The 13,166-nt window shown below is 44.1% G+C and overlaps 1 protein-coding gene across 4 annotated transcripts in view; it reads right to left on the reverse strand.

Annotated features, from left to right (window-relative positions):
- The window catches only part of Uvrag (UV radiation resistance associated), a 256,155-nt gene that overhangs the window by 197,088 nt on the left and 45,901 nt on the right, over nt 1–13,166 (reverse strand). For all 4 annotated transcript variants that reach the window (XR_015624349.1, XM_087558677.1, NM_001401542.1 and 1 more), the window contains 2 exon segments: nt 12,593–12,754; nt 3,230–3,304 (listed from right to left, as the gene is read on the reverse strand). Coding sequence is in view for 3 of the 4 variants with exons in the window: in XM_087558677.1 (XP_087414803.1) it covers nt 3,230–3,304; nt 12,593–12,754 (237 nt within the window). In the remaining variant the exon portion in view is untranslated.

A 13,166-nucleotide genomic window follows, 5' to 3' on the forward strand; every position in this document is an offset into this window, starting at 1 on the left:
TGAGAGAACCCGTCAATCCCTCTGGGCTGTGGCTTTCTTCTCCTCAGCAGCTCTAGGTGGCTTACCTAAGAGCTCTGAAGGGCTGGCATGCATGGCTCAGCTCCCCCACGGCCGCCACCATGGGGAACTGTCTACACACACGCAACTCTGCTTGCTCAAGGATCAGGCTTTGTCTATAACAGACAAGTTCATTTCCATTTGCTCTGTTATTCCGGAGGGAAGAGGATCAGGTCAGGAGGAAACCGCACACAAGCCTTTTAGTTACTGCAAGCTTTTAGTCACCAAGTTAAACAACATTTGCCAGTCAGATGTATCTGCTCTCACGCCACCTTCTGAACTCCATTTTCCTGTCACCCATCTTGTTCGAACTTGTTCAACTCTCACAAGCAGAAAGAGAAGCCAGGTACTGGTACCTACCCCAACCCCCACCAACTGTGAGTCTCTACCCATGGGATTCTTGAGGGTTTAACTACAGCGGCAGATACTATGTTACGCTTGGTAGACACTGGCTCCAAATGCTACCATGGCCTCTGACTGCAAGAATCTACTAGATGAAGAGTCAGGAACCAGCTGCAGGGTGAGTCACCCTCCCTCCCATACCAGGACAGCCTTGCTTGGCAAGGGCAGCCTCATAAGTCTCTTACTTAATCTCTAATGTTTTTACTAAGCAAATACCATGTCCCAAGAATTGTGGCAGGGAGTGGGGTCTAGGGGTCAGCATCGCTCATGTCAGGCTGACCCCACAAAGCTTACAGAGGGAAGAAGGGCAGGCCTCTGGACAGAGCAGCACATCTGGCAGAGGAGATCTGAAAGATATGCAAGGAACTCAGAAGACGGAGTTGGGAAATAAAGGTGGGAGACTTTTGCAGTTGGAACTTCTAAAGACACCACCTAGCATAAATCTGTTTGCTAAAGTACAAAAGGCAATCTTCCAGTCCTTGCTTTACTAGACCACTGCATCTCCTTAAAAAAAAACAAAGCAATAGGAACAGCCAAGCCCACAAGTTTACAGAGCTGGGAGGGAAGAAAGCAGAGGCCCTGGGCCCCGAGACACAGCACACACTCTTCTCTTTGCCATGGGCACTACTTCTTGGTCACTCACTGCCCACTTCAGCCTGGCCTCTAAAGGTTGGTGCTCCAGGCTGGGCTCCTCAGCCCTTCCCTACTGTACTGCCTGTTGCTAGCCTGTGCTAGCCACACATCCATGACTTTAGTAACTTTACCATCATCCCACATTTGTAGTTTAAGTCTCTCCAGGTTCGGGGATCCAGATGGCTACTTTTAATCTAAAGATACTGTACACGTCCAGGGCCATCTTACCTCAGGATCTGGGTTCTTCCTCCCCATCACACCCCGCCATGTCCCAAAGCTTCCTCTGGCTATCACCTTTTATCCATCCAGTTTATCCAAAGTCACCCTTGGCAACTCTTTTTTTTCCTTTTACCTCAAACACAAACCACAACAAATCCTAGTGATTTGGCTCCTAAACCCCAATTTTTTTCTGAGCTGGGTGTGTGGCTCAGTGGTAAGCTTGCCTACACACGCCTGGCCCTGATGTCATCTGTCTTCCCTACACTGCCAAGGTCCGTTCCAAACTGTTATGTCCTGCCCACAGCACTGCAAGGTCCTTCTCACTGTCTCTCCACAGTCACTCTTGCTCTTTAAAATAAGTCAGAGCTAAACTATTATGTAAATCTGGTTAGAGCACACAGCTCTGTCCTGTGGATAAAATCCCCAAACACCCCACGCAGTCGCCTGCCTGGAGCTACTCTCACCTCCCTTCCGTCCCTAAGACTCACCTTGTGCCCTTTCCACTCTGTGGCCTTCCAAGCTGAGCACCCTCTCCTGGAGAGCTCCATCTACTCAGCGCCCACGCCTTTCACACACTGTTGTCTACTCACAGTCTGGGCTATAACTTTAGCAACCCAATCCCCAGGAGCACTTTTCTTGTGGCACTAGTACAGGCCAGTCTTGAATGCTGGGGCCGTGGCCATCCTCTTGCCTTAGCTGGAAGAGGAGGTATGGGGGGTGTGCCTGCACCTGGCCCTCCGTCACCCCTGCGCTCTCAGCACTGAACACAGGAGCCAACCCTGGGCAGGCACTCAGCAAACCGTGGGATGACAGACAGCATCCGAGTGTGGCATCCACATAACAGAGGTAATGAACAACAGGGTTTCTGAGCAGAAGCAACATGAAGACTTTGCAGGAGAAGGGAGTTTTGGTTTGGTTGGTTGATTTTGTTTTGTTTTGGTAAAACTCATCAGAGTAGGGAGAGCAGACTCTGGCACATACCCAACACCTCAGCTCAGCCACTTTAGACCCTATGGAGTTCATCCTCCCGATCATGAGATGCCAAGAAGACCAGCACGGTGGTTTGTGGCAAGTGCTAACCAGGATGAAGATGCTGAGTCAGCCCCTGCCATAGGGATGCTCACAGAAGGCCCTTGCTAACAATGGGCTCTGCCTCGCCTTCCTCTCCTCACTTTTGGATGCAGAGACAGCAATGGCTACAAAAGAGCTTCAATTTCAGTTTCCTTCTTTCTCTCTTTTGAGGCAGGATCTCACTGTGTGCCTCAAGCTCCCAAGGATGCACCTGCCCCTGCTTCCCACTGGCTGGGATTAATGGCTGTGCAATATATCTGCTACTTGGGTTTCTTAGGCTTGCTGAGATGATAAACATGACTGAACACGTCCATTAAACTCTTCCATTTAGACAAAAGTCACCTTGTTTGTTCTGGGGGAGGGCAGGACTGGAGAGTGGGACCTGGGCTTCCAGCATGGTGGTAAAGCCCCCACTGCTGAGCAACATCCCCAGCCTGTTTCATCTTCAGACAGGGCCTACCAAGGCTTCCTAGGCTGGCCTTGAACTCTGAACCTGGGCAGGATCTGACCTTTAAGTGGCTAGGAAGTGGCTAGGATTGCAAGATTAAGCCACCACACCCAACTCACTACTCTCTTAATCCCCTAATAATTGTGTAGAAAGTAGCTAGCTCAGATTTCCCTTTGAGGAATATAATCAGGGTTTAGAACCGACTTCTCAGAGTGCTTGTGTGTCCTGTGAAACATGCTCTCAACACAGAAGGCATTTGTCCAAGCCACCCCGAACACTGGGCTCACAGTGACACTTAAAACATGCTTCTCTTTACTCAGCTCTTCTCAAGAGTCTGGTTTCCCAGGTGCAAAGCACCTGCATTTACCAAAACTCAGACCATCCAGAGACGCCTCTTACCTTGTGTTCAAACGGAGCACCGTAGTAGCCATCGTTCAGCCCAAAAATGATTTCATTCTGGTTGCGGGCATGGATCTAAGAAAGGAGGAAAACACACTATTAGTTGATCTTATTCCAGAGGCCAGAACATGACAGCTGTAACCCGCCCATTTCCACAACGACAGGCAGGCAGTTCTGTCTAAACAAAGGGGCAACAAAGAAAGCAGATCTCAGTGAGTGACAGAGGAGAAAGTCCATCTAGTCAAAAGCCTCACAATCACTGTGTGAGACTACTGGAGCCAAGAGTGGTTGTCACAATACTGCTTACCTTGGAAGGACTGGAGGGGGGTGGTGCAGGGGTGGTGTGGTGTGGGGGTGTTTGTGCAGGGAGAGGACAGTGACAAACCACATATGCTCTGATTTAGTTTAAAAAATAAATTTAAAAAACTCTACAAATGCTTTAAAATTATGATGTCGGATTAACTTTTACTTCCTATTCTTTTTGAGGTCAATTGCCCCATGCTGCAGTCAGTGTGCCCCAGACACATGACCTCACCTGCAAGGCCTGAAGACTACAACTTAGAAGGATTAAAGAACAGGGACTAGAGAGGGCTCATGCTTAAGAAACCAGCTGCTTCCAGAGGACCAAGATTCCATTACCACAACCCACATAAGCGACTATAGCTCTAGTCCCAGAGATTCAACCTCCTTCTGCCCTCCATGAACACAATACACACAGTGTACAGACATACAACAGTCCAACACCCATACACATAAAATAAAAATAAATCTTTTTTAAAAAGCAGATTAAAGGGACTGGAGAGATGGCTCAGTGGTTAAGAGTACTGACTGCTCTTTCAGAGGTCCTGAGTTCAAATCCCAGCAACCACATGGTGGCTCACAACCATCCGTAATGAGATCCGATGCCCTCTTCTGGTGTGTCTGAAGACAGCTACAGTGTACTCATATATAATAAATAAAAAAATCTTTAAAAAAAAAAAAGCAGATTAAAGAGTAGTGAGACCGGTGGCACAGACCTGTAATCCTAGCTCTGTGGGAGGGGAGCAAAGGCAGGAAGATCATAAGTTCATATGTGCTTCATATTGAGACCCTGTCTCAGAGAACACATGGAGGGTAGGGTGGGCAAGGAAGAAGAACTGAGATCTAAAATAAGAACTATGAAATGAACACCCAGATTTATTTCTTTTATCAGAAAGAATTGTAATATTTTTTAAAAGGCCCTGCTTTTGAAATGAAATTAAGAAAGTGAAGGTTACAAAAGGGTGAAAACATGGGCTTCAGTCAGTGGATCCATCAGCAGACAAGCCCTGTGAGCACCGGACTCCATCTCCCTCCTTCCATGAACCACACACTTCCCGTTTACCTGGTTGCTTACTGAACCAAACACAGAAACAGCATAATGGTTCTGTAATCACCAATGTGTAATGACCATCATAAATCAAGCAAGAAGTTTTCTTCTTCTTCTCAGACAAAATATTTCAAAAATCAGTTTCAAGATTAGATGGGTCTGGAACTTTAGAAAAATATGTACCTAAAGAAAGAAGACTAAAATTATGCTCATCAAAACGTTAGCAACTGTAGCCAGGAGTGATCTCACTGGCCCAAAAACAACTATTACCTTTTTTTAAGTGTTTTTGTCTATTTAAAAAATTTTTATTAATTTTTATTTATATGAGTACACTGTTGCTGTCTTCAGACACACCAGAAGAGGGCATCAGATCTCATTACAGATGGTTGTGAGGCACCATGTGGTTGCTGGGAGTTGAACTCATGATCTCTAGAGGAGCAGCCAGTGTTCTTAACTGCTGAGCCATCTCTCCAGTCCCATAACTATTACTTTTTAAATTGAAAGAAAAATATGAATGCCACTAAAGATGGGAGAGGAAGTATGGGGAGACATACATCTGCATGAGGTCAGCTTTCCAAAGTGTATGATGTGCGAAGCTGACCACTGAGTCAGTTCACTGAAAAATTAGATACGCGCTAAAAAGCTAAGGGCCCAAGTCTGCAGCAACATCAGCTGCAGCCAGTCTTTGCAGCCTGGTGCCCCGCACGCATCCCACCCTGCAAACCAATCACCATCAGCAGCACATGCTTTAGTCCCCACCTCAGTGAGGTGGAGAAAACGCCCTGCTCTGTCCTTAAAGTGTCAGAAAGACAGAAGGACACAGAAGTGAGACAAACAAACAAATGAACACCCTGTCTAGTGATGGATTAGAGATCAGGGAATATAAATCTCAGAGCAATCTCTCTGCTCTTGACTAATAAGAAAATACACTATTCAGTGTATTTATTCAAAACAGTCTATAGAACGGAGCACACATTACAGAACATTACAGAGCTGTTAGATCATGGAGAGAAGCATGTGTCTGATTCTTCCTCTTTAATCATCTCAGCTGTGCTAGGATGGTCACATGAAAAAACAGACGAGGACTGTGTTTATTAATTAGTAATTAATCATTAATCTATCCCCAAAGCTGTACTTTCATACCTTTATACATCACACCTCGTAAGGCAGCTGTTAGTCCAGATGCCTAATGAATGGAAGCCAGGGATCAAGAAAAAGCCCAAGGCTAACCACTGAGTGACCTTCAACAAGTCACTTGTTGTCTTTGTGCTTCTGTTTTCTCACAACACTGAGGAAGGCCTTAAGCAGTGTGTGTGTGTGTGTGTGTGTGTGTGTGTGTGTGTGTGTAAATAGGAAAGGGGAAGAGGACATTAACTGCCAGGCTTCACCCGCCTCCCCCACTTCAGACCCAAGCATAAGGGCTCACACATCAGGTGCTGCTGGACTGTGCCAGCACCATCAACAATGCTTCCAAGTGCCCCACCTTTTCTCACTTCCTCAGCTCAAAATGAAATCAACTTCTGGGCCCACTCTCAACTTCTCTACTCTGGTTGATTCTAACTCATTCTTCCAGATTTACTTGGGACCACCATCATCTAACTATGAATGAAGAATTTTGTTTACTGACAGCAGAGTTCACATGACACAGTTGTGGAGCATTTACCACTGTGCATTGACTATCTGGGGCCATAAAATGAACCTTAAGAAAGCTCAAAGCATTGAAACCATAAAAACTACTTTCCCTAAACTCAATAGAAATAAAATAGATATCAACCACAGGAAGATGTCCAGAAAATCCATAAATATTAAAAAGTTAAAAGCATACCTTTATGCTCAAAGAAGAAATAAAAAGTACATTTGAAAATATTTGGAACTGAATAAAAACACAGGGGGAATTTCTGGACTATGCCTAAAGCAATGCTTAGAAAAAAATTTACTAAATATTTATTCTGAGGACAGAAGTAAATTCTCGAAATGGGAACTCCGCTCTCCCTAAGAACTATGGAAAGAATAACCAGGAAAATCCACAGCAAACAGAGTAGTAACCATGATAAGATGAAAACAGATTGACGGACCTGAAATAATAAAGATGATCAATGCACATGAACACTGTATTAAGATTAGTAAACGGAAAGTCAGCAGTGACGGGTCAGAGGGAAAGGAGATAGAACACACCAGGCACAGAACACCGCAGGCTCATTGCAGACCTACACACCCGAAGGATCAGTAATGACTGTGGACAGCTCTATACCAAAGTGCATAAAACCTCAGATGAAACAGACAGCTTTCAAAGAAAATCCATCAGCACTCACTGAGGAGCCCCACATCGGGGACAGTAAGTTCCACTTCAAAACCTCTCACAAAGAAATCTTAACACCTAGATGGTTCCACTGAAAAGTTCTGACAAATGTTTGTAGAACAATAAAAAAATCTATAACAACTCCTCCAAAAAGTGGAAGCAGGCACGCTGCAGCCACATGAGAGCAGTGCTACCCGAGCCGAACAGAGAACACTTCAGTTCACTGTTAAGAGAAGGTCAAGTAACTCTTGGGACTCAGGTATTGTTTTCTTTAACAAAATATTAACAAACCAAATCTGTCAGTATATAAGAGCCCAACATGTATATGATATAAAACTTATACAGGCAAAGGGTAATGCACTGTAACTAAGTAGGGCTTGTGTCAGAATTCAACCCAAAGTAATAACCAACACTTAAGGCTAGAACTGCTTGGTACATTAAGAGCAAGAAGAAACTTCTTTAACCCGATAATATTATACTTAATAGTAAAAGGCTGAATAATCTGATATTCTATTTAATTCTGAAATGCTGAATAATCTGATAATACTATACTTAATTCTGAAAGGCTGAATAATCTGATAATATTATACTTAATACTGAAAGGCTGAATAATCTGATAATATTATACTTAATACTGAAAGGCTGAATAATCTGATATTATACTTATAGTAAAAGGCTGAAGAGTCTGATAATATTATACTTAATAGCCAAAGGCTGAACTTTCTCCCCCAAGATAAGGCAGGAAAAAAAAAGAAAAACAAGGATTTGCCCCTCATTAATCTTTACTGAACGATGTACTGAAGGTAGCAGCAATAAAATAAGACCTCCCCAAAAAGATGTAAAGAAGTACATTTTAAGGTGGGTGTTGCAGTTTGAATGCAAAGTGATCCTTTCACAGGCTCACTATTTGAACACTTGGTCCCCAGATGGTGATGCTGATAGGAGAGGCCAGGGAACCCTAAAATATGGAGGCTGCTAGAGGAAGTGAGTCACTAGGATGGGTCTTGAGGTTTCCCGAGGGGTACATTTCCTATTCATCTCCCTTTGAATTCCTGACTGACCTGCAGTGTGTGTATCTGCAAATGAGCATGCAGATGTGTGCAGGCCAGAGGTAAACATCAGGCATCTTCCTCAGTCTTTCTCTACCTGATGTTTTGAGGCAGGGCCTCTCACAAGACCCAGAGCTCACCTGTCCAGACAGACTGGCTGGCCAGTCAATTATGGATACTGTCTTAGCATCCCAGCATGGACTTACAGATCGGCCCTAGAGGTGGCCTTTACCTAGGTCTGCAGAGTCTATTCAGGTCCTCATGCTTCTGCAGGAAGGGCCTTACCGACTAAGCCACGGCTAAAACAGCGTTGAGTTAAATTTACATAAAAAGATGGGAATGTATAAGTAGAAGCCTGTTATGTGAGACCTGTAGGCTGGCATCGTGCACATAAATGCATACAAACAAAATATTTATACACAGAAAGTAAATAAATAAAAATTTTCTTCGAAAGAAAGTGAAGATAGCAGAAAGTACCTGGAAAGCATATATTTTATAAAGAACTATTATCTACAATGTATAAGGAGTGTTTTTGCATAGTACATATATGTGTCTGTGCACGAACCTGGAAGCCCAAGCCTGATTCCAGTAACTTCTATCTAAGCATCTATCTTATATATGGAGGTAGGCTCTCTTACTGAATCCAAGACTTGCCTTTTTGCTAGTATGGCTAGCAGCCTGCTCAAGAGATGCTCATCTCTGTCTTCCACACACAGGCTATCATGCACACAGAGTTTTAGTGAATTCTTGAAACCCAAACTCTAATCTACACATCTGCAGAACAACCGCTTTAGGCTCTCTCACCAGCCTTTAGATACAGAACTTTTACAAGTCAGTAACGAAAAGTTGAAATAACCGAGTAAAGAATGAACAAAAGGTGTAAACAAACACTACACACACACACACACACACACACACACACACACACACACACGTGCACACACATTTGGGGGTTGAGGCATGGAGGAGGTGGGGGAGATTGGTTGGATTCATTAGGAATATCTGAATTAAACTCACAATAAAATACTACTTTTTTGTTTGTTTTTGAGACAGGGTTTCTCTGTATATCCCTAGCTATCCTGGAACTAACTCTATAGACCAGGCTGGCCTTGAACTCAGAGATCCCCTTGCCTCTGCCTACTTAAGTGCCAGGATTAAAGGCGTGTGCCATTACCACTTGGTAAAATACCATTTTACACCCTTAAAATGGCTAACAAGCAAAAGAATAACAATAAGAGAACAATACACACCCATAAAGGTAAGAAACAAGCAGAAACACTACGCACCACTGCTGGGACTGAAGACCTTTGCATTCACTTGCAGAACCACCTAGTTACTTACAAATTTCAACACTCACTTACCCTAAGAGCAGACAACTGCATTCTTGGGTATTTACCCGAAAGAAATGACAACATATATCAACACAAAGGCCCACAGTCAATCATCCCAGCAGCTTTATTCACCATGGAGGGAGTTATTCAACTCTATTTATACAGTTCACTGAATTGTACACTTTTCTACTGTACTGCAGTGCGTGCTGAGGATGGAGCTGGGCCTCGCTCGTGTGGGGCAAATGTTCCACACCAAGCTTCACTCTGAGCCCCTGGGGAACTGATCCTATGCACAGTATGCCTAAATAAGTCTAAGTTAAAATCCAACACATCTGAAGTCATCCCTCCCTGACTCTAGGGCTGGTTAAATACTTCTTCTACATGCTTTCTAACTCTATTTAAAATAAAATAGTGTCTTCAACCCTCCGGGTCCTTAACAGGACAGAGGACTGGTAGAAAGCACAGACCACTCAATGAACCTGATTCTCTTCATGGCAATCCACTTGGCTTTCTCCATCTATCTCTACAGCTCTGTGAATCCACTTCTCTAGTGTGTGCTGTGGCCCCTATTTGAGACAAGGCTGGGTTCCCTATGCTGATGATGACTTTCTGTTGGCTTAAAACACAATTTTCCTGTGCTCTGCCACCCCAGTGTGCTTCCCTGTATACCCAGCTTTCTAAGAAGACTCTTGACTGTTGACTCTGAAATTAGCTTATGACACATGAACACAGGATGGTGTTTTCAGACCATCACCAAAGGCATTCGTGCATGAGTTAGGAAGCAGGATGAAGGCCAGCTTCACAGCCAAAAGCTCCCTGCAAGCCACAACAGGGTTAAGACACACCACTTCCACAAGACATACACACTCGCAGATGGCAGACTAACAGTACCCAGCATGTGCCACGGCCAAGCAGAGACAGAAGAAAAAAGTCTAAACTGAGCATTACTATCTGACAAGTTTTAATCAGCAGCTCTACGGGCTGGGTACGAAAGCACATGCTAAATCATGCTCAGAATACTCCTAAGAGGACTTCTGGAAGGCCAGCAGTAAAATACAGACAAAAACAAAAACATTGAAGAGATGAAACCATTTTAGAGACTAGAAGTTGGCGAAGGAAGGAAGAGTGATGTTAAAGGCACAGCTCTGGTCAGGACAGAATGACACAAAGTGAAGATCTAGCACAACATGGCCTCACGTGTATGTGGAACCTTGAGGAGATGAACTCAAAGGAGCAGAGAGAATCGTAATCTGCTGAGCTGGGACCGGGTGAGTGAGGGACAGGTGTTTAATCAAAACACTAAGGTTCAGTTAGAAAGTTTGAGCAATCCATTGGGCACCAGGCATGCAGCTCAGTGGTAGAGAAGTTCTAGCTTGCACAAGACCCTGGGTTTCATCTCAGGCACCACATCATCGTTGTCATAATCAATAAATAATCAAATAAAAAGTACAGTAAGCATGCTGAAAGTGGCAGTTTTTCAATCTGAAAAAATCGGATTTCAATTGTTCCTTTCAAAAGTGTGCACACTAAACAAAGATTACCCAAACATTAAGGATGTTCACAAAAAACCTACAGCTAACACCTGAGGGTAACTTTTAACAGCAGTAACAAGAGCGCCAAAGTGGAGCAGAGGGCGGCCTGCGCCTGCTCAGACCTGCCTCTGACACAGCACAAGGAGGAGTTCTTATGTTGGACAGATCTGAACCCAAATCTGAGTTCACCCTACTAAGTGATCTTCAGGACTTTCTTAAACCCTCTCAAGCTTCAATTTTCCCAATGGGAAAAGAGCAAAAAATATCAACCTTTGCAAAGTTGCTCTAAACGTTAATTATAATAACTTCTATATGGGACAGTAAACAGATTTTGTTTGTGTGCAGTTCTGATAGACTTCTGACACATTCTGGAGCTATTAGAAAGGATGATGGGGCTACCTTTGAGTTTAAGAGTAAGGAACATCAATTACAGGGCAGCAAAGGTAAAGATGGGGCCCAGCACAAAAGGCACATCTGTCATCTCTGGACTCAAGATAAGAACTGCCCTTCCCACTCCTGGATGCCCCAACCCAACTGGGGAAAGGGAGATGTTTAATGGTGCGCGTACTTTGTTTCAACATAATTTTCACTATCAAGGGGAGAATATCCAATGAGGCCAAAGAAGCACAACGAGTAGAAAAGTATAACCACACACACACACACACACACACACACACACACACACACACACACACACAAAACATATACATGTATGGACATGCACACTAGGATGCTTCTGAGTTTCTAAATTATTATTATCATTATATTATTATTATTATTATTATTATTATTATTATTTAATCCTTTTTTACAGTCCAGTCTTCATCCCCCTCCCAGTCTGCCTTCTGACTGTTCTACATCCCATACCTCCTCCTCCATCCCCCCACCCCACCTCCAAGAGGATGTTCCCTCCCCTCTACTGCCAGACCACCAGACCTCCCCACTCCCTATGGCCTCAAGTCTCTTGTGGATTAGGTGCATCTTCTCTCACTGAGGCCAGATCAAGGCAGTCCTCTGCTGTATATGTGTCATGGACCTCATATCAGCTACTATATGCTGCCTGGTTGGTGGCTCAGTGTCTGAAAGATCCAGGTCAGTTGAGACTGCTGGTCTTTCCATGGGGCTTCCCTCCTCCTCAGCTTCTACCAGCTTTTCCCTAATTCAACCAAAGGGGTCCCCGGCTTCTGTCCATTGGTTGGGTACTAGTATCTGCATACGACTCTTTCAGCTGCTTGTTGGGCCTCTCAGAGGGCAGCCATGCTAGGCTCCTGTCTTTGAGCACTACCTTAAAGGTCCTTTGTGTTTGTTTCTGTTACCTGTGTCTTACTCTAGCCCAGGATGGTCTGAAACTCACAGTGTCCACCCTAGACAGGCCTCGAACTTGCTGAGACCCTATTTTAGCCTTCCTGCTCTAGGTGGAAGGTGTGAGCCACCATACCTAGCTAAGGGCTTTTTGGCAACTCAAACGTAGCTAAGTAAGAAACTTAAGTTAACACAGTATCACAGACTTGTTTGTTGCTGACCTGGTTCTGTAACAAGGCTCTGCCAGCTGAGAACTCCCTGAAGACCAGAAAGAACTCCAGCTTAAGGCCAGCGTCCTGCTTGTTTCTTTTGAGTGCTGGGATTATAGGTATGTGTCAGCCTGGAAAGTTCTCTCTTTTTTTTTTCTTGTACTAATTTACTTTCTTTTTTTTTCTTTTCTACTAACATCTATTATAACTGAAAATGTAGAGAGAAACATCAGTAGAGCTAGACAGGTTAATTTGTAGAGGGCAACCCCTTGAAACATCACTCTGAAAATTACCTGCTGACCCAAGTACTTCAGCCCATCCAAGTAGACTTTCCACTCTATCAACAGCTGATAGGCCTCTTCCTTTCCACCCCAAATCTTCACCACAAAGCAGGACACAGATGTATCCAGACGGTCCGGCATTATTCCAAAGTCAAGACTCCTCCACGTTGGATTCTGTTGATGGAAATTAAAATATACTTTAGGAAGACTCAACTTCTTTACAAGAATTTCCATTAGACAATAGATCATTTTGTTTTAAATCTAAGAGAGGCTGATAAGATGACTCAGTGGATAAGAGCACTGGCTGCTCTTCTGGAGGACCCAAGTTTGATTACCATCACTCACAAGGCAACTGTACCTCCAGTACCAAGACACCTGATGTCCTCCTGTGGCCTCTGCAGTGTGTAATGATATACAGTCATACATGCAGGCAAAACACCCACATATTTAAAAAACTAAAAAAAAAAGAAAGGCCAGAGCTGGTAGGGTGGCTCAGTGGGTAAGAGCGTTTGCCACCAAGCCTGACAACTTGAGTTCAATCCCTAGAACCACATAACAGAAAAGAACCAACTCCTGGAAGTTGTCC

This window comes from Rattus norvegicus, chromosome 1 (genome assembly GCF_021556685.1).
Source record: "Rattus norvegicus strain SHRSP/BbbUtx chromosome 1, alternate assembly SHRSP_T2T, whole genome shotgun sequence".
NCBI lineage: Eukaryota > Metazoa > Chordata > Mammalia > Rodentia > Muridae > Rattus > Rattus norvegicus.